The sequence below is a fragment of the Alligator sinensis genome, unplaced genomic scaffold, assembly GCF_000455745.1.
Source record: "Alligator sinensis unplaced genomic scaffold, ASM45574v1 scaffold156_1, whole genome shotgun sequence".
Classification (NCBI taxonomy): domain Eukaryota; kingdom Metazoa; phylum Chordata; order Crocodylia; family Alligatoridae; genus Alligator; species Alligator sinensis.
Window position 1 is genome coordinate 818392 of NW_005841844.1, and position 27158 is coordinate 845549.

The window sequence follows — 27158 nt, forward strand, 5'->3', positions numbered from 1 at the left end:
TTTCTCTCTTTAAAAATTACAAATTCTCTGAAAACCCCTGCCTCTCGGCCCACAGAGTCTCTGATTAAAACTCCATGTTTTTCCATGACTAAAATGAAATACCGGTATATATATAGGTATCAATTGTTTATTGATGTAGTTACAATTTTAAAGCAATTTGGAAGCCACAATCACTATTATAAAATAAAATATAAATACTTATAAATTTTGGTGTTTGATTTTGGATTTTTTATCATGGAAAATCAGAGCACCCCCTGCCCCCTTCGCTGACCAGGACATGTTTCCAACTGCAGCTGCCCCCCCACCCCCGCCAGCTTCGTGGCGCTGAGCAGCCTGGATATGCTGGTGCCCTGCCCATGCCATTGCCCCTCTCCACTGACCCCCACCACAAGCCCTGCTGGTGCCCTTCACTCCCCACCCACACCCCCCTGGGCCCTGCTGTTGCCCCTTACTCCTCACCCTTAGCCCTTTGCTCCCACCAGCCCTGCCAGAGGTTGCCCCCAGCTGCCAGGGTTATGGGGCCAGGGACCTGAGTCTACAGCCCCTTGCCTCCCGCAGCAACATCTGAGTCCCGGCTGCTGCCTGGTATAGGTGGCGGCTGCTGCAGTGGAGCTCAGCTGCTCCTCCCCCACAGGTGACATGGCCAGAGCAGAGCCCGTGGGAGGGGCAGGTGTGGGCTGTCTGCTGCAGTCATGGGATCTCCACCCTGCTGCCCTCCCCGCGGGGCCTCCATGGCCTAGTGGGTGGGACCTGAAGCAGCGGGGTCAGGCGAGGAAGTTCAGTGCCACTTCTGGGAGTCCCCCACCACCATAGTGAAATGGCCCTTGCCTGGCTGGCAGCAATGCGGGTCATGATTCTGCGCCACCACGCCTGCTGCTGCCAGGCAGGCAGAGGACACGTCTCCATGGTGGCGCAGGGGTCATGGTGCCAGCACTGAGCTTCCTCGCCCTGCTCTGCCCTGCCGTGCGGGGTCCCACCCACTGGGCTGCAGAGGCCTTGTGGGGAGGGCAGCAGGTCAGGGAGCCTGGGCCCACAGCAAGCAGACTGCACCTGCCCTGTGCACAAATATGAGGGGCACGTGCCCCCCACTTCTGCCCAGGAGTGTGTGCAGTGGTAGGGAGCCACTCCCCCTACTGCCCTTTGGATGAGCCCTGCAGCTGCTCAGTCCAGCCCTGGGCTCCCTGCCTGGGTCCTGCAGCCGTGCATTCTGGCCCCAGGCCCCAAGCCCCATGTACTTCCCCAGAAGGGCAGCAGCCCCAGCCTCAGCCCTGCCCAAATCCCTCCCTTCCTCACAGTGAGTTTCTCAATCCTCCCCACATCCAAGACTTACCTGCGGGGAGATGCTCTCTAACCTGCCTGGCTGCAACATGCTTGTGTACATGAGCACATGCACATGGCACCCCCTGCCTAATCGCCCTCCTCCCGCTCCTTCCAGCCCCTTTGCTGCCTGGAACTCCGGCAGCCTGCAAGGAGAAACTCACCATTTCCTGTGTTTTTCTCCTTTAAAGTTGAAAATCTATTTTTTTCTCCTTAAAATGAGAAAATCTGGGTTTTACCGTGTTTTTCTGTGGCAAATGGAAAACCTGGATCTCTGATGATCAGTATAGGTTCTGAGATTTTTAACTCTTTTTTAATGTAAATGCACAGCATTTAACATTGGATAGACTTTGCCTGAGTAGAATCTGAGTACGATTCTCGATATTTTATCCAAAATTAGCATATAATAAATATGGCTTTTTAGTTACTTTATGCTGTAATGCAAAATAATCAGAAATGTGTTGAAAAACCGAAGCAAATCCAAAAGTTATAAAGAACAGTTGATAATCTAGCAGTAATTGTCATCCTTTGAGCTTTTTTTTTCATGTAGACTCAGTGCAGATGAATAATTAAAAAGAGGAGTGTTATTTCATCCTATGTGTTGTAGTAATTTTCATGCAGAGTACCACAAAGCACTTTTACAGACATTTGCAAAACTAAAGATTGAAACATGCAGGGGAAGAAAGGTTAAAGAAAAGAATTAGAGATTCACTAAGAGTAAAATGTATTGAAGAGATGTATCAAAGAAAAAAGAAAATAATTAAGACCCTGTTCCTACAATGAAGCCACTAGTTAGGACCCCTGTGCCCGTTAAGCTCCATTGATTTTAGAGGATCTTCCAGGATCTCCTGGGAGACACTCTGGCTGCCAACCAGATCATCTCCCCTCCTTTAGTTTCACCCTGGCTCCACCAGCACACCAGGAGCCAAGGAAGGCAGAGAAAGGGCAGTTTGCCTGAAGTGGGGCATTTTCCCTGCACCAAAGCGCATGTGCAGGGACATGCAGAGCAGCAAAAAAACAGTGGTGCAAATTTGTGCCGCTACTATTTTTGCCACTGCAAGCGCATGTCCCTGCCTGTGGAGGCACACCCTAAGAGTGTTTCCTTGCCTTAATGGTGTAATCAATGTACGGTGCTTAAGCTTCAGCTTCAGTTCAAAGGGTCACAATGCTAGTTATAGCATTTCCTGCACCTAAATTTTCAAAGCACATGTGGTGATGTGGAAATTTGCAATTTTTTTCCCATTTTCCTGCTGTATAACTATAAGGTCCAGAAAGAGCAATTTCCTGATGAAACTATCATGACTTCTTAGTCTGCTGAACAGTCCGTACTTCACAAAACAAAAGTCCATTGAGCTTGACTCAGGGTTGATAACATTTCATCCTGTCTCATAGAGAGCCAGTGCTTTGGATGTAATGTTAGTCTTTCCTCATTCAGCATGTCCTGTAAAACCAGAATTGCAGCAGCTATTGTTTTTCCACAGAAATCTCTCTCCCTCTGTCTCTCTCTGTCTCTTCAGCTAACTGAGCTGACAGAGCCAACTAGCCAAATATCCTCATTTTAAGTTTTATTAAATTTAGTAACTGGGCACAATATCCACTGGTAAATCAGATTGTTATAAATTTCTCCATGACACTAGGCCAGTATAATGAGGAGTAACTATTTGGTAACTGCTGTACTAAAGGGAAAATATACAGTCAGGTGGTTAGCAATGTCAGCTTGTAATATGTAGGTGGACTTTGATCTTATGGTTCTTCTCAGCCTCTTCATTTGTAACACAAACTCCTGAATGCCACTGAGAATTCATAAATAAATAAAAATTACATTCAGTTTTCTCTAAAGCTTTGGGAATTAGGTCTCTGGAACAACCCGAGAGTCCCCAGATCTCATAGTATCTTAATAGGCATAAATATGATATGGTGATGGGAGCCAGAAAGGTTGCTATGGAGGGAAATTCCCAGATGCATATGATAGAATTGTTCCCATTTTAGTCTGACAGTTAATTCACTGAAATTCTCTACTTGATCATCTGTAGTATTTAGAACAGTTCTCTTTCTCTCCTTTAGATACCTGTGTCCCCGTCTACCTGTGTGTGTACAAGGGCCAAAATCCATTAACTCAAAACTTGTTCCAACTATCTCTTCTAAAAATGTGAGGCAGAATTGTTCCTAAGAAGACTGAGTTAAATAGCCAATCCCATCCTCTTCACTTTGGGCACTTGGTTATATTTCACCTCATCTTGTTCGGCTTTCATCCCTCAGAGAATCTTCATCAAGCCTGAATTAATCTTGACGATACATCCTTAACAAGTTTGCCTTCAGCTATGCCTCAGGAATAAAACAGGTCACAACTGTAAAAGCAGTTATTTTGATTTCACCTCACCTCAACTTTATCTCTTTTTGGCTGTGTTTTTCTTCCCATGTTGACCTCATTGTACTTGAGGAAGCTTAGTAGTGGACCGTATGATTGCATTCCACCCTGGGACTTGGAAACAATCTTCTTGCATTCCAGATTGAAACTGAAATGTATTGTGCAGCGGACTGGGTGTAAGGGAATGATACCTGTTGAAGAGTACAGGCAGCTTGGCCACTTCAAAAAACAGCTTGGAAGTCTTTCAAATATTTGAGTTCCAGTGGGTCTTAGATACCACCCTGTCAAAAGCTTTCTCCTGAACCAACCTTAACATGTAAAATAACATTGTGCATTTTTTCCAGGTTTTACCGCATTTGCTTTAAGGATGGCAAGTTGTCTAAGACCTACCTTCTTTTCACTACCCATACATACTCTTGTGTTACAAAGTTGATAGAAAAACCACTGTACTTGCAAAGAAAACTTTTTCAAAAATCATGTAATTCATTGGTCTTCCTGACTTTGTGTCAGAAATATTCTCCTTATACTGCAGAATTCTAAAAGTTTGAGAGACCTCTATTTTCAGTTGCCTACTTAAAAGATTGCTAGACCTCTGGCCCCATGGTCCCAAGGGTTTTGTAAAACACAGAGCTAATTACCTCATTCACTGTGAATTGGAGACATTGACTGAATTAGTGTTATAAACAAAAACACTTTTGGTAAAAAACAGTTCAGGGATCAGCATCGTGACTAAAAGTGTTGTATTCAACTTTTATTTAGCTGAGCTTTATGGAACAATTTAGAAGTTTGTGTTACAGTTTAGCAGTTCTGGGTGTTCTTTATATTTCCCATTTACGGGGCTCGTCTATACGAGACTGACTTCACAGTTGTTACTGCACAACCACTTAGTATTTGTATAAACAGTATTAAATGACTATGCAGTAACAGGAGTTACCGTGCAGTAGTGTTGCTGAATGGCTTTTAGGTAACGCTGACTGCGCAGTAGTTCATTACTATTGTGCAGTAGCATTCTGTGATGCTTTGTGCCATGTGCTGCTACTGCACAGTAGTAACAAGCTACTGTGCAGTCAGTGTCTCATGTAGACGCAGCCACAGTCTTGAAAATTCTTCCAAAATTCATATTCCAACTTTTTCCTAAAAGAAGTAATTCAGATTTCGAGGAGAATCTAAGATCTCATTCATCTTACTGTGGATTTTTAGAAGATTGTATTCCCTATTTTGATGAAGCTTCCTTAGGTTCCTTTTTTTTTGGCATTATTAAAGTTTATATTTATGATCTGTCATATAAATTCCTGGAATGGAGCTGACTTGCACTAATTTCTGATGTAAGCTAGTATGTTCTTCTTTTTTTATTTCATATTTCATACTTCTTTTGAAAAACTAATTTTGATGCATAGCTTAGTGTTTTTCCCCTAGTCTGCCAAGAAATCATATAACAGCATTTTCTAATCCTCGTACAGAAAACAGATCTTACCTTGAACTTAGTGGTCCCATAAGACCTCCTTATTCAGGAATCAAATCCTTTTTGCTAAGTGGAGAAAGACAGTCAAGGTTATTGTACACTGTACCGTATGGTGATCTGAAAACACATAATGAAATAACTTTGCTTGTTAGAGCATACTCCATCTATTCTGCTCTTAACAGCACATTTTATGAAAATGAATCCTGAGTTCCTACTTGTATATATCTTTACATTCTACTGCATTCTGTCTTTTACAGTATAGCCAGATTGCTATCCAAGTTTCTCTCTTTATACTTTAACATCCCTGCTATAGATGTGAATTTTAGAAAACGTAATCAAAACTTAAAGGCATGGAGTACTCAATACAGTTTTTGTTATATCTATACCAACAGTGAAACCAGTTTTAACACAATTTGAGAAGACCTCAGAGATAACCCAGTTTCAGCTACTCTGGAAAACAGGAAGTCATTTTCCCAGTCAGAAAGTGCTATACATTAGGGCTGTGTGACGCTTCGGTCACCAATTGGATTCAGTGGAGATTTGGCCCGATTTGGCAGCTGAATCTCTGAATCCAAATCGAATCAGGAGACCCTTTAATCTCTCCTAATTGAATTGGAACCTTCCGAATCTATTCAGGGAGATTTGACGATTTGGACATGACACAGCTTTCTGTGTTTTTCCTACATACCTCAAGATACCAGGTGGCTCGTGAACGCTGAGATGGTGGGGTGGATACAGTGTCTCACGGGAGCATGGGAGGTCCCCAGCACGCTCAGCAGCAGACCCAGAAGTGGACCGGAAGTGGTTCTGGTCCATTTCTGGCTCTGCTGCCGAGCATGCGGCGGGGGGCATGCTCTTGTGGGGTGCTCCATCCACCCCACCATCGCAGCATTAATTAGCCGTGCCTGGTACCTCAAGGTATGTAGAAAAAACAGAGAAAGCTGTGTCTATGGCTGAATCGCTGATTCTGTGAATCAGAATTGAATGTTCAGATTTGAATTTGGCTAAATCGAATTGGGACAGTGATCTGAATCAACGAATTGAATCACTGTCCCCCGAATTGGGCTGAATCTGAATCAAATACGGCCTGCTTCTCACACCCCTACTATACATTACATTATTGATGCAAAGAATGTTTTTCCTTCTGGTGGGAAATAGAAGTGATCAAAATGTATTAATCTAAAAGGGTTCCTCTTGGATCCACACCTTCTATCAACCCTCTACAGAGACTTGCACTGGTTGTGTTCTGTGCAGTGATTGCAATAACATGATCACGGCACCATCTGAATGTTTTTTTCCATAGAACAGAGTGGCCTCTTCACCAGTCATTTTTTGCATAGAGAAAGTGCCTTCAAAGAGAATCTTCTATAGCCTCAGTATGAGATACTGCACCCACATTTCATATCTGATGGATTCTTAGTCATGTTCATGTTGCTGCATAGGAATATCTGCATGGTTAAGCTAGAAAACGACATATTCCCACCTCAGCTCTACCATGGGTATTTAATCATTGCTAACACTCTCATTTTCCCACTTTGATCTGGAAATAGACAATTTTTTTTATCAGATGAAACCACCCTTTTTTCTTGAATGATCAGATGATAAATATCTCTTAAGATCCAATTCTTCTTGCTTGGAAGTCAACTGGAACCTTTCCCCAAGTGGCAGAGGTGCTATTAGCAGCTTCTTGAAGACAGGAGCTTGATCTTCTCAGAGCAAATAAGAACTGGACTTGCAGTCTGGTTATATGCATTTAGGATAAAATTCACTCCTTTACAGAAAGCTAGCAGAAGTCCTATCTGAGTCTTCAAATGATAGTTTTAATGGGACTGAAGGATACATACGCCTGAATTTCACACTTTCTCTGCATGCCAGTTAATGTACTTCCTACTTGATAATCAGAATCCTGGCAAATAATAAAAAGAAAATATTTCCTCTTCTTTGAAACAGAGCTGTAGAAAATGTGTTCTCATGGAAAGATAAAACCTATATATGCTTTTCATTGTCTTTTCTTTTTTTACTCCTCTTACTCATCTGAATTCAACAATTACATTTACATTTCAAAAACACCAAGCAAGTACCCTTTAATGATATAACTACTGACCATTTAATTATAGGGTAATTACCATGTCTTCTTGTGTCCATGCTATTACAGAGGATTAGTAGTTTATCAGAATAACAGGGTTACATCCCTCCCCTGAACTGAAGTGTAGGCTACACATTAGGCTCTAGTAAGGTTAATTACACAGTAATTAACAGGAGCCTGCTAATACTCTGCTGTTACATGACTTTTCTATCCCAGAGTGACCCACTAAGTCATTTTTATTAATACAATACAGTGCAAGCTAAATTCCTGTGCAACTAAAGGAAGGTTATGGAATGATTGCAGTTTGGGATTTGAAATATTATCCTGCATTCCTTTCTCTTCAGTGCACTGCCTTCTTTTGCCATATTTCTTTGGGTAGAGCTTGGCTTGCTGTTCAGATTTTTGGAAGAAAATTATAACAGTTGTGCAATTAGAATAATTCAAGTGTTCACAGATTTTATTATCCAGAAATGTATTAGTTATCCCTCAGATTTTTTTCATCTTGTTTCCTTTCTCCAAGCTATTGTCCTGGGGGCAAAGGGAGGGTCAGTGCCACCCAGTCAACCTTTTGTACATCCCAAAGGTGTTTTGAGAAGGATAATTTATGAGAGAATTGGGAACCTCTGTCATGCTTTTTAGGTGCTTTCAGGCCAGGGGAGCTCAGACTTAATGGTCAAAGTATATGCAAATCCTCTAATTCCTGCTTATACCAAAAGTATACTTTCCCAGAACTCTGAAGTTCAGTGATGACCATTTTATCTTGAACTGTTGTTTACAAAAAGATAACTAACACACCTTCAAAGCAATACATGGCCATAGCATTAACAGGGATTTGTTAACCGTAGGTCTGCTGCTCTTTTGTCCTCCTAGCTACGGAGAAAATATACAGGGAAGTTAATTTGTAAATTAAGTAGACCCAACAAGTGTTTTAGAGCCGACAGTATTTTAGTATACTGGTGTTTGTTTTACTTAACAAGACAACTTTTCCATTTAAAAGCATATCCTGGGCACATCTACAAGTGCCCCCCATGGCACAGTTGTTATCGTGCTGCCATTTAGTTCTTGTTTTAGGAAGTACTAAATGACAGCAGTGCAGTAATGGCCATTACTGCACCTTCCCAGCAGTGCAGTTATTTTTAGCAGCTACATCACCATAGCAATGCACTATAGTGACGTAGCTCATCGCTACGGCAACATAGTGTCACATGTAGATGTGGCCACTGTGAACAAACTTAGTTCCATGCCTATGGTGTTCCTAATGGCTCCACAGACATTTATGGTAACACTAATAAAACATAAAATTGAGTAGACTTTTAATCTTTTCTTCACTTTCTTTTATACTGATCTAAATTACATTTGGATAAAGAATGGGCAAACAAGCAATCATCTCCAGGGAACTGCAGAGTAGGGTCCAGATTCTAATGCACCTGTTTAGGTTCCTAAATGTGATGTCACCTTGCTGAAGTCCCTGAAAAGTAGCACGTGTAAAAAATGAGTGGTTCTTCTTCCTCTTAGCTGCTTTTTGTGACTAAAAAGTAAAATGATAATGTGTTACAAAAAGTCTCTGGATTTTCATGGACTTGAATAGTGAGAAATCAAACCACACTTAGTCTCCTAAATCCCCCTAGAGGTGCAACTGAATCTGGCAGGGGAGCAAGTAATAACCTGTTTGCCTTGAGAACAGCTATCCTGGGATGGATGCAGACAGGTGAAACCTACATTGGAATAACTTACATAAGCAATATTTTATTCCTGATTCTTTCAAGAGGACATGTCCACTAGTTTGAGTGAAATTACTCCATTTTAGGGATTTTTGTCATTTTTCCATTTTACTGGCACAATGTCAATTACACTGATGTATATGTGTCTTCTGTCCATTGCCAGAGAGAGAAAAAAGGAGTGAGACACATATCAGCACTTTATTTTTTTTTAATAGGAGTCCCTCACCCCTTTCTTATTTGCTCACTTTTGTCCCTCCCCTACCTGCCATTCCCAATTCACTTTTATCTTCAGATGTTCTTGTTTGAATTAAACAGGGTCCCTGGTTATTTAAACATTTCTAAAGCTACTGGCTATAAATAGCTGCCTGTCCATTATACATTGACATCAGCACATGATCAGCACAGGATTGTCCTTAGCATGACATTGGTTTACTGAGTGCAGATCAGGACAGTGAATCATCTTCCCAGAAAAGCAGTTTGATTCAGTGGGATTAGCTCTTTTTTGTAACATGCATTTCCATTTCCACCTATTCCACATTTATTTCTTTTGGATTTTCCACTCTACTGGGGCACTGCAGAAGGGTGAAACCCAGACTTTAAATGCTAGCATACCTCTAACTACACATCTGTTCACTGCCCTTTCCTGTTGTAGCTCCACTGGAGTGGTGCAAACTTGATCCATATCTCTGCTTGACAGCACCATCCTGTCCCATGTATTTTAGTGCTACTCAGGCTGAAGTATTCAACTGCAGTGATAAAGGCTTGATGGGAGTCTGTTTTCTGTTCCCAATGATTCCCATGGAAACAGACGAGGCCCTTATTGTGTCTGAATATTGGATAAGTCAGGGAAGAAGCATAGTCTGACTGTGAAGAGAACTGGGTTTGTTTTTGGCTGTGATGTTGACTGGCTGTGTGAACCAATAAATCACTTGGCCAAAACTCTCAAGCTTTGGTGCCTAAAGTTAGGTACCGAAACAATTAGGTATCTCAGCACTGTGAGACCCAGTTCCTTAAAGTAACTTTCCAAAAAATGTGTCATCAAGCCAAGGAGAGAAGCAATGGCCTGCAGGTTGGATAAAATATTGGAAGTGGAATGTCATGCCCAAAGCCCTTGGCTGAGGGCTGTGAAAGCCCCCACATTGTGACCACATAAAGAAACGAGCCTATGAGTTTAAAACCATAAAGCTGCCATTTCACAACACAGAAGGAGCTGCTTTCTCACACCGGTCAATGTGTGCCCTTGGCTCAAATGATCTTCTGTGGGACTCAGTCATGAAAGGTCTGGTCGACTCTATATCCTGTTGTCTCCTCATAGCATGCTTATGGTTTCACTACACTGCATCAGACTGTCCTTGGGAGCATGACTGTGGAAAGATACCCAGTCGTTTCACTCCTGTTTTGTATGCACAAATATCTAATGTTATGTAACTGCTTTGTGGCTTCTACTCAGGGCTCATTAATGCTGCTGTCGGGCTCAGGGGTGTTTTTTAGAATGATTTCACAGCATTTTTTCCCCCTTTGGTGTAAATATTTTCACAGTAGCCCTTCCTAGCACAGTCTGATGAAATGTAGATCTGCCCTTATCATCTACCCAGGGATTTTAGTTCAACTCTGAAGCAGATTAGGCACTATACTGATCTCAAGTCATAATTTTACAGTAGAATAGGGCTTGTTGCCCTCTGGAAGTCCCTTCATAGACCTCAAGATTTTACTTTTATTCCAATTGTTTTGGAGCATCTGAGAGTTGAAACAATTTTTATTTTTGCATCAGCTTTTACTTTTGTTGTTTCCCTGCACTGTGATGAACACAAAGTTAAAATAGCCTCAGAAATAGTAAATATACTCCATATACTGCACTGAAAACGAAATTAATTCATGTCTTTGATACACATTTTTTGCCACAAATGTGCAATAATTTCAGTTGCACTCTACTGAGACTTTGTGTTAGCAAATCCTTAGATGCCTGCAGGGTGGCAGCAAAAATTGTTAACTATATATCAGCAAAAGGCTGAGTAGTACACAGGTATTTTAGAGCTGGAGGTCCTGTCTCAGTGAATCAAATTTCATTTGACTCTTCAAGGGTGTACTTGGATACTGTGCAGCAGGGGTATCAAACGTGGCTCAAGGGATGGACTTGGCCCACAGAGTCGGGTCATCCAGTTTGCTGTGCTTCTTGTGAGATGGACCACCCGTTTCTACAGGCTGAATTTAGCTCATGGATCTCAATGCCATAGCTGCTTGTGCCCCAGCAGTGGCGGCATGAATCCCCACTACTTCAGCGCCTACTGAGTTAATGCCTGTTACCACCTCTCCCCTAACCTACTGCCTAAATCAGGGTTTTTAGTCACTCCTGCTAACTAAGATAGGCAGCAAAGGGGAAGAGGAGGAAAGCAGCAGCCCATAGGGCCTAAAAAGTTTGACACCTGTGCTATATGTTATAAAAACAAAACTTTTTGAATATATGGTTAAAAAGTGAAGCAAAGAATGTGGACTGTTAACCTGATATAATCAATGGTTAACTTGGTTAATTAGTACTGCCAGTACTTAAGCATTCAAAATTCACAAGTTAATCCCAATTAAAAACATAAAAATCAAATGAAATTTTTGAAAGTCAGATTCTTTTTTTTTGCCTTCCATTTTCTGATCCTTTTAGGTACATATGGTTCATGTTCTCAGGGGTTTTTCTGCAACTTTGAAAGCATAATCCGGTGGCTGGAAGAGTTGGGGCTTCAAACAAACAAATGTTATGTTTCATGGTTTCCAGTAAAGTCACTAGAAACATCAGTTCTGCTTAGCTGCATACAAATATCTGTTTAAAGAAACCATTTTACAAACTTCATTTAAACTGAGTTAAGAATATTCACCCTATGTATTAGATTCCTATTTGCAAGAATTAAATTTTACCAGTTCTAAAATTCCCACCTATGGTGGTACAGGTTTGCCTGCTGAGGAGGCTTAATTTCTAGTTGTCGCTTTTAGAACAACAATGGGATTAAAAGAAGAGAAGAGAAAGGATTCCCCCGTGTCTGTTAGCATTTCACTGTTCTCCACTTAGCAGTGAAGTTCATACCTTACTGACAGGAATGTGGTGTAAAACAATAAGTTCACATTTTCAATGCTGCTGTAGCTTAGTGTCAGACTGTTATTTTGAACAAGCTTTGTGGGCAGCGATGTACCTGACAAAGCAAAGAATAATGGTAACAGCAGCAGCAGAAAAAGAAACACCAGAAACCTGTTCCTTTTGAAGGCGATGGAGTTTTTACTTCCGTGGAAACAGGATCTGTTCCACAGGTTCCCAGTCCTACAAAGATCCTCTTCCCTGCTGTATCAAAGTCACAAAGACTTTATGCAGACACCAGGTTTCTTTTAGTGGGCAGATATTTACAGTCTTTTTCCTGTTAACTGTCCTAACAGCCACAGCCTTGTCAGATAGGAAACTATCTTGGGTTGTCAGAAGGGGCCAGGGCTTCATTTGGCTCCATGAGCAGATCCAGGATTTTGAAAAAGGCTGTTGCAGAGGCTTTGGTGAATCATCACATATAACAACACGTTTTTCTCCAGTTATAAAGAAACTAGCTTTACAAATACCTAGGGCTATATCATTCACTTGAAGATCAAAGCAAAAATAATTACAACTTTACTGGAGTGTGCAGTAATTTGCTATATTATAAAGTATTAGAGACTCAACAGACTAGGAAAAAATATTCAAAATGTTGTTTTATCAGTCCTGTAGTTATTACAAGTAATTGTACATCTCTTAGGAAGATTCATAGACCAAAATCAAGCCTTGTTGGGCATCCTGACAGTGCATCCAACATTTCACTAATAGCTATTTCTATGCCTTAGTTAATGTTTATCTGAGTTGATGTTTCTATACCTGGATTACTGTTTTTTGGTTAGAGCTAAGAACCATCCACAGAGTTGCGGAAAAGGAGAAGCAAAAAGAAAGAATAGCATGAATGGTGTAACATTAAGACCATTAAAAGGAGAGAGGATCATTAACAGCCTTTTTTAACAAGTAAATTTTTTTTTCCCCAAGACCAAGAAAAGTTCTAGGCAGGGACCCTTCCCCTTACATGGTCCTGTAGGCCAGATCTGGCCTATGGAGCTGTATCATCCAGCCTGCTTGGCTCCCCACAGGTCCAAAAATTTGGGAGTAGGGGAGCAGTGGCAGCATTAACTGCTGCCAAATTCCCAGATGTGTGGGGGGCCTAGTAAGCTGAACAGCATGGCCCTGCATGCTAATTCGGGCATGCAGAGCTGGGGCTGCACAGGGCTGGATCCCGGTGTAAGGGGCTGGGCTGATGCCGTGCAGGGCCTCATTTGACTGCATGAGGCCCAGTGGGAATAGTGTGGGGTCTGATCCAGGTGTATGGGCCCAACCTGCCATGCCCACACCACAAGGGATCCAGCCCACTGACCAGCCGCATGCCACTCAACTGAAAGTTTGAGCACCACTGCTCTAAAGTGAACTTTTGGGGAAGTCTTGTGAAAAAATGAGTGTTATAACAAAAATCCATGTGTAATCTTAACTATAGCACTTGCTACTAAATGATACATTGTATACGTTACAACAAAAATTTTATTCCGCTTTTACATGCTTAAGTGTCACTTACAGAGCTGTGTGAATGCAGGTTTTGGCATGTGCACACAGTTTGGTTCTTTTTCTACCTGTTGCAAAATAAGATTGCCCAGATACGTTCACACTTGCCAAAAGTAAAATGGAAGAGAAAGCCTCTCCCACCTTCTGGCTCAATAGCTACGGCAGTTGCCCAGGGAGTTTGAGACTGAGTTTTAGGCCCCCATCATCCAGAGCTGATTTGAACCTGCCTCTGAGCAAAATACTTTTAACTATCAGGCCACAGGCCAGGCATTGTCCAGAGCACTCTTTGCTTCTCCTCTTAAACTTGTCCCACTTCACCTTGCATTTGATAGTCATTGGATAAACTGCACTGGGATATTTTCTCCCCCATTTGGGGCAGGAGCTGGGGCTAGAGCCCAGGGCTGTCTCCCTTGCATGGCAGTATTTATTTCACTGAGCACCCCCTTTCCCTGGGTTGCTTTTTTGCTCCTGGCCCCACTTATCTTCCCCTCCTGGCTACCTGGTGGCTAAACTTCAAGCAGGCTGGAGAATACAGTGGGTAACGTGTAGCACATGATGTGCTAGTTTGAATGCTCTTCTGGGCACTGGGAAATACAGGTTAAAATAATCTCTGGATGAGGAGTACCTAGAACCCAAGTCTAATATTCCCTGAGGAAATGCCATGCCTACTAGGCTAAAAGGTGAAAGGGCCACAACAATAGGCTAAATTTCTGCGTTGAGAAAGGAGAGGTCAATTCCTTGGTATAGGGGTATCAAACCCATCAGGCCCCTAGAACTGGTCTGTGCATCTGATCAGGCTTACAGTCTGGGCCTGACACAGCATGCAGAACATTCCTCAATAGGGCTGGGCTGGTACATGCTGCCTGCAGCATCAAGTCCAGTTTGAGACCAATGGGCACCCCTGTGGGCCAGATGATAGGGCTCACAGGCTGGATCTGGCCTGTGTGCTGTCTTTGACAAGTCTTCTTTAGCAAATTAATTATAAGTCACATGGGAAGCAATGTGTATAGTTGATTACTTGACACTTTCCATTTAAAAACCCTGCCTTCAGTTGCTTACATCTTTGTAAACTAAAATAATTTTATGCATACAAATAATTATTAGTGTCTATAATAAATGCATATTACTAATATAACATAATATAATATATGCATGTTGACTAGTATGCACGTGTGTGTATATATACTGATACACACATTTTGAAGTGCTGGTTGAAAATAAACCACAAAAGTTTTTAAAACTTTAAATGTTGCACAGGATGATACAAGATACAAATTAGGGGAGAATCAGGTTCTGTGGTAATTAAATGGTTCAGTACTCAAATATGTTTTTGGAGAAAATTTGACTGTAGTTCATAAAAAATTACATTTAGCACAAATTCCCCACAATTCATTACACTGTTGCAGGCAAAACTTATCTTGGTGTAGAACAAAAGCACTAATACTGACACAAATTATGAATAATTATGGTTTGTGTATTGTGGCCCCGAAGAGTTGGAGCCCTGGACCGTACATGATAACATGTATTCTGGACCTGAATGCAGGAGAAATGGCTACTGATGCACAGGGATTTTTTTTTAAGACAGCATCTTCAACACTCTTTGGGTGTAATTATATAAGGGAATTATAGTATCTTTCAAAACCTGTACTTGTTTTATATATTTGCATTTTATTTTTTCATTAGGTCAACTTTTTTATTTAGCAATATCTTTTTGCCCTACACTACTTTATTATATTGAGCTAATTTGGAGTTCAAATGGCACACAATTATTTCATCTAATAGAATGACTGTTATTTCTAAAGTAGATAAGGCTACAGTATATCCTGAAAGGGAATACTACAAATTTTGAAGAAACTTGGGGAGCGGTTCTGATTTTTAAGATCTGTAGGCATGGTTTACTTACATAAGTCATTAACTATTTGCTTTATTAATTACATGATGAAGTATATAACTGCCATAGTCATTATAATTAATCAGTACATGTGTACATATATGATGCAAAAGCTATGCTGCAGGATATACCAGTATATCTGAGAGCAGATTTCAGATCAGATTACACAAGACTCCTATAGACATCTTTTAATTAAGAATATTATATTGTTCTCTTTATTGTTACTGCTTGATATTAGGTCTGTACACAGAGAATGGGTTGTGAAAGTGGCTGCTGTCTAATATGTGTATATACGTCCAGTGGATTTATGCAGTAGCCGTGTGCGCCACCTTTCTAAAGTCAGGATTTGTTTCCTAAGACTGTGTATTTATGAACCTGAACTCCATACTAGGTACTAACAGACATGTCTCATCTCTAGAGAATTCATAATTAACTACCATTTCTATCAATTTTGACATTTCTTTACGTTGAAAGGTGCATCCTGTGGGAATTTAAGATTCTATGAATGAATACACTGTGTTCCTACTTACTGAATGAATAGGAAAAGCTAACCTGCTTTAACCACGCAGTGTGTATGTTATGTATATTTAGAAACCTCTGACAGACCTGTTTTTCTTTTTCTCTTTCTCTTCCTTGTCCTCTTTCTGCATTGGCAGAGCATCTTGGATTTGAATTAAAGGGTATGGAACAACCATTCATTTGTTAATCAGAAGCCATTAAGAGCTGCCCACATTATAGTTATGGCTTTAATGGGATGATTAAAAAAATCAGCTGTTCTGCTCTTTTTACTGGCACCAAGATAGATATTTGGACCAAAAACATCCTTAAATATAAGCCTATAAAATTCATGTGTATTGTTAGCAGCACTTATTTCTTTGCCTGGATGAATGAGAAGCACAGTATGTATAGTAGTAGTGGGATGTTCAAATTGCTCTGTGTCTTCTCACTTCAAAGGCTTTTTTCCCTATGTTTAATTTGAAAAGGTAGAGTTTCCACCTGTTCAAAAGGTGACTGGCAGATGCAGTGTGGGACTGGACACAAGCTTCGGTAAAAGAAAGGATGGTTTCTAGGAAATTTGGGAGCAGGGGCTTGAATCTGTTGTCATTCCAAACACACAGCTCCCACTGGAACCAAGGAATGTTCAGTAACAGATCTGGGCCACCTTTTTTTAATTCCCCTTATCCCTCCACCACCTCTCTCCCTCCTACAAATCGCTCATTTTGTGCTTGGAGTGGAAGAACTGATGTAAGATTAAGATCACCTGAGTTAATATAGAAGAAAGAACAGGATCCCAAATTGAGGCTAACTAGGGACTTTTTTAATTACTTGAAATGCCACTGGATTGAACTCTAAAAGACTATAAGCCAAACATTTTTTTAAATGCCTCAGTGACTTAGAAGCTTCCAACCATCTTACTATTGGGCAACTTTAGGCATCTACCTAGTCCAATGTGAGTCCTGTCTGCTTTATCATAATTTTGCTATTTTCACTTCCATTCCCTCTCTTCAGAAATAGTGAGGTGCTCTTTGACCTAATATTTTGTGATCATTTTCCATTGCCAATGTATCACCTCTGAGTTGTTTTCTCTGTGTACTATAGTTCTGCGGAGTTCTCAATTGGCCTCTAATTTCTGGATTGCTCCCTGGTTTACAATGCACGTTCACTGTGCAGAACTGTTGGTGGCCAAAGCCCACCCAGTTCTGTTTCTTCCACCTGTGTTTCAGCAGGTGGCTTGAGAACTGGTGGTGTGCTGTTGCCTCAAATAGTTTCCAATACAAAACTCTTATTGCTGTTTTTCTTGGGATATGTCCTGTTGACTGTACCAACAACTCCTTTCAGACCTCTCTGCGCCTTCCCAGGGGCATATTCTGCTCTCCTTCACACCTGTGTAATCACACTAGTTTCTGGACGTTACCAGGGAGTAACAGGGAGCAGAGAGCAGAATTTGGCCTTGAGTTTCCCTTAAATAACATTTCTGTTCCTTTAAACTTCCCCTCAAAACATTCTGCATATCCCTGAGTCCTCCTAATCTCCTTCTTGCCCAGTGCTGCATCTTTTCTAAATATATGTCCTTCTTTGTGCGGTGTGGTGCCCAGCTGTGCAGACAGGTTCCACATGGAGTCTAATAAGTGTCCTGAACTGTATTCCCCCTCTTGTGTCTTATTCCATCTCTTTGCTTATGTTTCCCTGAGCCAGATTCACTGAAGTCAGAAGGTTATTTTAGCCTAGGGCAAGGACACATTTTGATACCATCTGTACTTCTGTGGGGCTGCAGCTGCAAGAAAGCAATGTTAATTCATCCTTAGAATCAGCACATCCCCTGTCTGCCTTGATCACTCTGCTTTCACAGCCAATGGACTCATGTCCCCGGTTTTGATGGTTCCCTTCCATTTGCACTGGCAGAGAAGGAGTTTCTGTAGTATTGTGTGTCCATAGCCTTCCTTACTGGAATACTTTCAGCCATTAAATTCTTCACCAAGTTTTCCAGTCTGATAAAATAGCATGGACCAAAAGCAAAACTGGTCCCTGTTAGCTTGCCCAGCTGCTTTGCAGTGGCTGATAGCATCCATGATACCAGTATTTTTCTCAGAGAACCTCAGACCCTTTCCTTGATCTAATAAGGAAAGAAGAATCTTTGAGATTTTGATGATATAACTCAACCCCGAGTTCTGCTCAAGACGTATTTACATTCTGTGCTGTTTACATTTTCTAGATGTTGCAGCAGATCCAAGTTTACAGGAATTACATTTTGATTGATATTTACAAGTCCAAGAGGACTCCCTACTGCCCTGGACTGGGCTGTATATGCTGGTGTACTAAAAAAACAAAACAAACCTGGGAAATAAATTCTTTATTTCAGATTTCATCCAGTAAATGCACAGCAAATGCAGATGGAAAGGGAGGGACAGAGGGAAAAATATTCTTTATCTCTCAAATAGAGATCTTACAATATAGCACAGAGAAGACCAGCATGGTTAAGATATTTTAATTCCATGGGATGGGCTCACTAGCCTTTCCCTTTAGAAATATTGGAATTACATTCTCCTCTCAACTATCTTGTATAAATCCCCACTTACCAGAGTAAGAAATAGGAATTTCTCTCCAAGGCTCAAATCTTTGATTCCTCAGAGTCTGAACCTGTACAGCTTTGAGTACTCTGGATTCCAGTTAACATGAATATAAAGTATGGTGCTTATTTCCTTGAGGGAGGAAGTCAGAACCTGTCAGGATCAGGATCCAAGCGCAAGGAGGAGTTTCACTATAGTCCCTAATGGCTGTTGGTCCACTTCCCAATCTGTCATATCATTGGCCAGAATTTTGCACTGGTAACAGTCAAAAAATAAAATATTCCCCCCCCCCCCAGGAAATTTAATTCTGAATCAACGTGAAGCAGTTTACTTGATCTGAAACAAAATGTTTTATTTTGTTTTTGGGAGCTATATAATCTTTTTGGAGGGGACATTTAATTTCTTAATTTTTAATAGATTAATTTTAATCTGTTTAATCTTTTGTTCTTTTAATTTTAGTCTATTTTTAAATGTAACGCCATTTTGAAACAGAAACTTGAAAGACATCTTTTGAAAATATCAAAATGAACTATTTAAAATATGAATCTGAACTGTTTTGATGTTTCTGAAAAAATGTCTCCTATTTTGGGACATTATTCACTATATTTGATCTGATACCACAAATAGTTTGAGTTTCCCCTTCAGCCTCCTGAAATTCCATTTTTCAATGAATTTACTATCTGTCAAAAAATGTCACCCAACACTGCCTAGGATCAAGCTACCAGGACCAATTTACATTTTTACAGCAGGCTATTTTATGCTATAGAAAGTGAATTGATTTTGGAACCAGGAGTTATGGAGAAACTGGTGCTGCTAATACAAATACACTTTTAAATGACTGTTAGAATTGAGGATTTTTGACATCCCTTTTTATTTTACTTCTCCCATTTTTCACTGTCATTATTAAAACACAACCATTCCATGCCACATCTTCAGCTGCCTTTTCTCCTTCATTCACCCTTCACTTTTTCATGTGTTTCCTGTAGTATCCATGGTTAGTATTGTGACAGTGTCTGCCTTATGTGACATAAAGTGGTTTGTTCATCACATTTGCTGTTTTAGAATGATGAAGGTGATGATAATGTTGTATGTGTTATATCATAGGTAGGGTGACAATATATCCCAGATTGGCTGGGAGAGTCCCAAATTTTGGAGGCCAGACCTGGCCAGCCAGTGAAAATTAAAATGAGCATCCCGGACACAGGGCATGGAGGCAGTAGCAGGAGCTGTGAAATAGGACATCCTATTAACGCTCTTACTTCATAGGTGATTGTTAATACCTGTGAAGTAAAGAACAGTGGGTTATTAATGGGCCATTGACTCGCTGCAGTAGGGGGTGGGGGCAGAGGCAGGCAGTGTCCTGGATTTCACATTGTCCCATGTAGTCACCCTAATCATAGGTGTGCATGGCACCTGAAAGACAAAAATTGACAGGCCTTAACCTGAGTATGTTATAATCTACATTGAACATAGATTTATTGTGTACATTGCATTATTTTCTTCCTCTCACTGTTCAAATTATTTTATATACATGAAGATGTTATGTTTTCAACCACTTCTTTTATGAGACATCTTGGTGCCACCCTAAATTGTCTTCAGCAGCCTTCTTTAACCTCAGACCTGCAGATGTGGCACATAGCTACAAATTATATTGCTGAACAAAGAGTTGTCAGCTTCAGATCCAGGATCTGATCCTTCATCTCTGGTTCAGCCCTGACATCCCTGTTGAATTAAATGAGATTTAATGCACTTGCAGGGAAGGCAGAACCAGGGCTATATGCTGATTTGACTGGCACAATAGATACTAGGATTTGTTCCTTAGGGGAGAAGTTTGTACTATGGGTGAAGAAGTGGGAGGAAATAATTTCTTTGATGGTTTTACCTCTTACCTTCCTACACCCTCTTTTCCACAAAATGAAAGGCAGAGATCGCATCTGATAAATTGATATTTTGGCAGCAAAAATTATGAACCATAAAAATTCTCTGGGAATTTTTTTCACTTGTTTTTTCCATGGTAAAGTTTCACCCTGCTATTCCCCACATAAAAATAATCCCTGTTCACCAAGCAGAAAAATTCTTGACCGGATAAATCCTTAACCAATACAAGTCCCAACTGACCTGTTTTTATAATTTGTTTAAAACATCAAATTAAAACAAAGTGGATTTGATACAGTTTTCAAATACCTAAAGGGTGGCTATGAAAGGGCTAGAAATAGAGAGTGGCTGCAGGGTACAGATTTAGGAGTAGTGGTTTCAAATTGCAGCAGGCCAAGTTTATGTTGGATGTTAGGAAGAACTTTCTCACTATGAGCACGGTTAAGTATTGGAACAGGCTACCCAGACACTGCGGAATCTCCATCCTTTTAAGCTTTTAAGAGCAGGTTAGAGACTCTGCTGGGATGATTTAGTTAAGGACAATCTTGCTCTGAGAAAGAGGTTGAACTGACTGGCCTTAAGTTCCCTTCCAGTCCTACTATTCTATGAATCTGTGAGTGCATCTACACATGTGCTTTACTCCGGAGTTGACTAATTAGCCGCACAGTGAACTATCACTGTCTACGTATGTGCCAGTATCAGGACGCAGTAAATTAACTAACTCTGCTGTAGGATAGTACTGTTGGGGACAGTATTGGTGGAGTAACATGTGCTGCAATGCACATGTAGATGGTGACAGGGGTTGTCTGGGGCAGGAGGCTACCTGCTTCTTAGACCTGAACTTTAGCACCCTCATGCCCCATCCAGGCCCTCTGCTGCTTGACCTCACCATCCTGAGTCTGTGGCTAACCCACCAGGCCCCCTGATAGCCTGTGACTGCTCTACTCTGGCTTAAATTGCTGTGGTCCTGAGTGCACGTGCAGATGCTGCACCTGGGAGCAGCTGAGTCTGGCCCAAACTGCGCCGGAGTTTATCACCTCACCTTAATGACATGTGTAGATGCACACTGTGGTTCTAAAACAAATGGACTAACACAGTCTCTATCTTTGCAATTGCCACAATTTACAGCAGTGATCATGGAATGAATAATACCAGCTGTGAAGAATGTTGTCAGAATTTCCATGGCTTTGAAAGACCATAGTTAGCTTTAAGCTAAGTTCAAAGTTAAGCTTTCCAGGCTTTTTTACCTAAAATCTAAATTGGGTAAATATAGTCTAGGAAAAAGCCATTTTTCATAAAATAAAACACGTTATGCTAGAATGCATTTACAGTGATTAAAATGAATTAATAAAATCCACAGAATGAGCAGTTCTGGTGTTGGGGCAGCCAGTCCTGAAAACTCAAAAGAATAAATTATTTGTGATCCTGTGGAGCACTGCTCACACCAGGAAAAAGAAAAGTGTTCACTGCCTGTTTTAGCTGTTCCTGCTGTGGCTATGCTCCGGGTGCTCCTAGTTGCCATAATACCTTAGCTCCTCCTTTACTGTTTGTCAGACAGGGCTTACAGACCCTGCAACCAATGAATATCACCCAATTTTTAGTACATTCTAGCTAAGTCATGGCTCCTGCTCCCTTTCCCAGTTTGATGACTTCCCAAGCAGAAACATCCATTTAGAATAGTGATTCCACCAATGCCATGACTGGACCAGAGAACTTGCACCATTTTTCTGTACAATAAAGCTGGCCTATTGAAATCTCAGCTCAAAAAGGAAGGGAAAGATCATGTTTCCACTGCCCCCAGTACTTACACAGCATTCCTCACCAAACAAATACATAGGGAATGGCAGAGGAAGAAAATTGAGTGAAACATCCCAGTCCAAAGATGAACTCTTCCCCAAAGTATTATAAATGATTTAGTGTAATGGGGAGTCCAGCGAACACCAGAGCAACCGTCACTCCCCAACTACTGGAATATCAACATGGAGCTGCTTCACAGGGGAAGATCACATCTGTGCAGAAGATTAGTACATAGTCTGGGTACTGCTTCAGGCCCCATTAATCCCTTAGGACTGATGCAGAGGGTAAATTTCATCCCAATTGAGGAGGAACATGATGCAGTTTTTCTCAAAGGCCATACTACTCAAACCCAGTGTTGGCCAATAAAAGCATTTGGAGCGCCAAAGCTCGGGAGGTTTTTGGTTGCCATCCTTAATGAAAGGTGAAGGAGGAGCTAGTATCTTGGCCATACTAGTGAAAGTGAGGTACAGGAAATTCTCAATACATAAGAAATTCTCTAATTTTGTCCCCTCTATTTCCCAAGGAACCAGTCTTTGAGCAAAGTATTCCTCTCTGGCTTGCAGGGTGGATCTCTGTATACACTGTGTTGGTTCCTATATAAAACTTGCAGAGGCTCATCATGCATCTCAAGTGCCTGTCATGTAATAGATGTCCACAGTATATAACAAAGTAGTTTGGAATTTTGCTCTCTTTTTAGAACACTAGAACAAATGGTCATAGTGTGCAGAATAAAATATTTCTGATTGATTTTTTGCATGCTGATGACTGAGCTGACTGTATCAGCCTCTAGTTTGTCAAGTAACTGTTTCTGTTCTTATCCTGTTCAGAGCTTCAGAAAGAGTTTAATTTTGTTTACAATTCAGACTTCCAAATGGCAAACGAGGATAGGCCAAAATACCAAATTTGTTGGAATGTATTTTTCTCTTCCCTTTATTTTCATTATATCCTAGTTCTTGAACATGACTCTAGTATTCCTAGAACCTAATGTCATTCTTATTTCCCTTCTAGTTTTTCACCTCTAGCTTCACAATTGCTGTGGGATTTTAAATGGTCTGTTAAAGCGTCTTAGTGTCTCTCCTGGTGGAACATTCCATGATACCAAATGTGAGAAGGGTTTTTCATGTGAGAAAATGTTCTTGAGAATGTTAATTAGGGGACAAACTCCCCAAAACCCACAATGTTTTTTACATAATACATGTTATTGGGGCATCACACACAGTACTTATTCATTGCACAAGTCATTTTGTGGGTCTCCCGACTATAGTGCTCATACAATGACATAGTAGAAGACCAAATTCTTCTCTCTCATGCAGTTGGAAATCCAGTTACATCACTGATGTCAATGGATGTATCCACCTGAAACTGAGAAGGGAGTTTGGGCAATTGTGCTCATAGAAGAGAAGAGGTGCCTCAGCCATGTAGCTAATGATATTTGAGTTGAACCAATTTGAGGTTGTCTAAAGCTTAGCTTATCCCCAACTTTTGCATAAATGTTTGGGTATCTAATTTATTTGAATTAATTACTTTTCTCCACTAAGGAGCTATTAACTGTCACAATTGATGGTTTTCAGTGGATTTGTATTCCATTACAAACTACTATAATTACTATAGATCACCAACCATGTCTACCTTAATTTCACAAATGCACAAACTGCATAGTGAGATTAAGACTGATGTGTTCTGTGAAACCATACATACTTAGGACATGTCCAGGAGAGCAACCGAGAGTCTTCTGTAATACTTTTTGTGAAAATTATTTGATTACTTTTAAATCCATTCATATAATCAGTTACCACATTTAATTACTCCATCCCCTCCAATTTTCCACAGCCTCACTGCTTCCCTTCATGCACATCTAACCTTTGGTTTTTTTCCTTTCAGCACCTGTATGCTTTGGGACATGATGTGTTGTAGTTTCTGGAATACCCCTAATCTCCAAAGCATGCAGATGTTGCAAAGAAATTGCACTTCTGAGTCCATCATAGAGACTAATACTAGGTTGGATTTTGTGATGGGGCCATCAAAGGATGCCTGGGTATATGTGGTGAGTGTGGGGTGTGGTTGTGGTCTTTATCTGTATACCAAATCACCTGAGATGGATGCTGAAAAGTCAAAAGAAAAGCTGTGGGGCTCTTGGAAGTCATGGGAGAGAAGTCACAGGCCTGTTATAGGGGAGGAGCTGATAAGTTTGTTGGAACTCATAAGAGAGCTTTACAAGGCAGGAGTGAGGAGCATGGGAGGAGAGGAAGGTACTATATTTCAGTATGCTTGAGAAAAGCATCCATAGTTTTGGGTGCGACCAGAAAGGAGCCATGGAACAGTGTGAGGTCTGTCCATGACAAACTACACCTGTTTGATTCTGCTTCCTAATGGGAGTGTCAGTCCTTGTGCAGTCAGAACACAGCATTTGAATGCAGGTACATTTTAAAATCATTTATTTATCTCATCTTTGCAGAAGCTGAGGAACTTTACCAGAAGAGAGTTTTAACTATCACTGGGATCTGTGTTGCATTGCTTGTGGTTGGAATAGTTTGTGTGGTGGCTTACTGTAAAACCAAGTAAGTATTAGTTACCAGACAACAAGTATTAGTTACCAAACTTTACAACAAGATTGAAGTTCAGGGTTCATACCTCCAGCTATGACACTTATGGACCTAAATAATACTTCAGGATGTTGATAGTACTACCCAACTTATATCTGCAAAACAGCAGTATCTAACGCAGCAGGGATGTAGAGGTCAAAATCTGTCTACACCTGGCCTTAGATTCCCCTTGAAGTCAGAAGAGCACCAAGGCTCTTGTTCACTCTGTGCTGGTGTGAAGCGTGGAACAGGACTGGAACAGGACTTCTAGCCTAGCGTGGAACAGGACTTCTAGCCTAGAAAATACTGCACCAGATTGGGATCTAGGAAGGCCTCCTTCCCCCTGGCACCTACTGGACATGGGTTTTTGCTGGGTAGAATTCTATGACTTACTCCCACCCAGTATGCACGTATGTGACATCATACCTGCCTAGACAACACAAGCCTTGTGCACAAGTTTAGTTACCATGTGAATGCTTGCAAATCCCTACTGCATAGGCAGTAGGATTGCAAACTGTGCAAAAGTGCCCAAAATGCCACATACACAGCTGGAAAAGTGCCATTTGGGAGCATAAAGTGAAACAGAATCCTGCCCTGAGTGCAACCAAGCTACAAAGTTTTAATCTGAATCCAAATTTTACAATATATTGCATGATCACAGAACAGAGGACTGGATTTGGGCCCATATCTGCTTAGAAGCTTTGGAAAACCATTAAAATTGTAGGAAGTTCCGAACACTGGGGAATTCGCTTTTCTTGTGTTCATGATTTTCCACAAGCCCAGTCAACAAGTAAGTACAGTAATGAATGTTACTGTAATGAGAGTTAAAAGTTTGCCTTTACATCCTTTATTTATCTCTTCTGAACATCTTGGTTCTGAAAAGTCCAGTGAGTTATTAAAATTTAAAGTCTAACTAAAGCAACTTAATCTGTTTCTTGCTTTTACTTTTCCTTTTAACAGAAAACAACGAAAGCAAATGCATAATCATTTACGGCAAAATATGTGCCCAGCCCATCAGAACAGGAACCTTGCAAATGGCCCTAGTCATCCCCGGCTGGATCCTGAAGAAATTCAGATGGCTGATGTAAGTGCCCTTCATGTAAATCAGTGCTGGAGGCTACTGGACATATTGTTCAGGCTCCAATTGTTTATTATGTGTGACATTAAAAAAATCAAAATGAAGACATGCACGGGTCCTTTTCCAAAGTTAAAATGGGAGCGGAAACTTGTTTTTTGAAGTCAAAATTTGTCTGGCTTAGGGCAAGGAATTCAGAGCAGAAATATTTGAGCTGACCATATTTAATTCTGCTTCCCTCTTTGTGAGACATTCCTGGTATTTTCTGTTCATTAAGATATCCCCAAATGCATCATTCTATAACATTACAAATACCATGCATGACAAGGGTGCTGTCAGTGTGGCTGAGGCTGCTGCTGTTGTCATGTTGTATAGATATAAATGGCATTTCATACACAGTTATAGTCCACCACTTTTGCTTGGAACTCATATGTCACAGTGATGGGCTCAGTAAAGAACTTATGCTTCAGAAAGGCACATAACCATGTTAAGTTAACGCGTGTGAGAGGTCCCACTTAACTCAATGGGGTTATCAACCTGCTTAAGTGCTTTTCGGTGTCAGGAAAGAATAAGAGTAGGAAGGACTCAGATTCATAGCAAGTAAAGACACCAGACTAGTTTCCCACCTGTGCCCAAGCCCTGGTATTCTAATTTTTACTTACTTGATTTCAAACCATCACATTCTCTTAGCATTTTTTGCATAGAATAGAGTATATGTTGTCCAATATATTGTACGTAAGGGTCCAGAATATTACTGGTCATGAGTATAATGAATTACTTGACAGCTGCACCAAACATAGATAGATATGTTGTAAAAAGTAATGCAGACAGACAGTCATGAGTGCAGAAAGAGAATCAGCAAAAGCAGCCACATTACCATTCTGTGGCCCTGAGAATTCCCCAGCAATACCTTGTAAACTCTGTTGGTGATGAGCAGGCATAATCCATGCAAAATATGTGGTTGATCACTGCCAGCTCAGGGAAAACCTGAACATAATTATTTGAACTACACCCCATGTCTTCAAGGCTCTTGGTATTCTTCACACCCCTTCATACTCCTTGGCATTTTGGAGAGGCCAGAATAGAGGCACACAACAGCCACAACTTTTTAACCTTTTTAATACACTGTTCTACTTATCTCTTTTCGCTGAGCACTGAGCTGCATGCCATCATATGCTTGTTACATGGGTTGATATAATATAATCTAACCAATATCATTGGCTGATCTTTGGGATACTTTTCATTACAGTATATTTCTAAAAATGTTCCTGCCACTGAGCATGTGATACGAAGGGAAACAGAGACAACATTTT

At 40.8% G+C, this 27158-nt stretch overlaps 1 protein-coding gene across 1 annotated transcript in view; it reads left to right on the top strand.

Annotated features, from left to right (window-relative positions):
- Window positions 1–27158, top strand: part of NRG2 (neuregulin 2) — a 353306-nt gene that overhangs the window by 313495 nt on the left and 12653 nt on the right. The window contains exons 8-10 of the mRNA XM_025206156.1: window positions 24644–24746; window positions 25731–25854; window positions 27095–27158. The exon at window positions 27095–27158 is cut by the window's right edge and continues 58 nt beyond it. Coding sequence (XP_025061941.1) covers window positions 24644–24746; window positions 25731–25854; window positions 27095–27158 — 291 coding nt within the window. The remainder of the gene's footprint in view (window positions 1–24643; window positions 24747–25730; window positions 25855–27094) is intronic.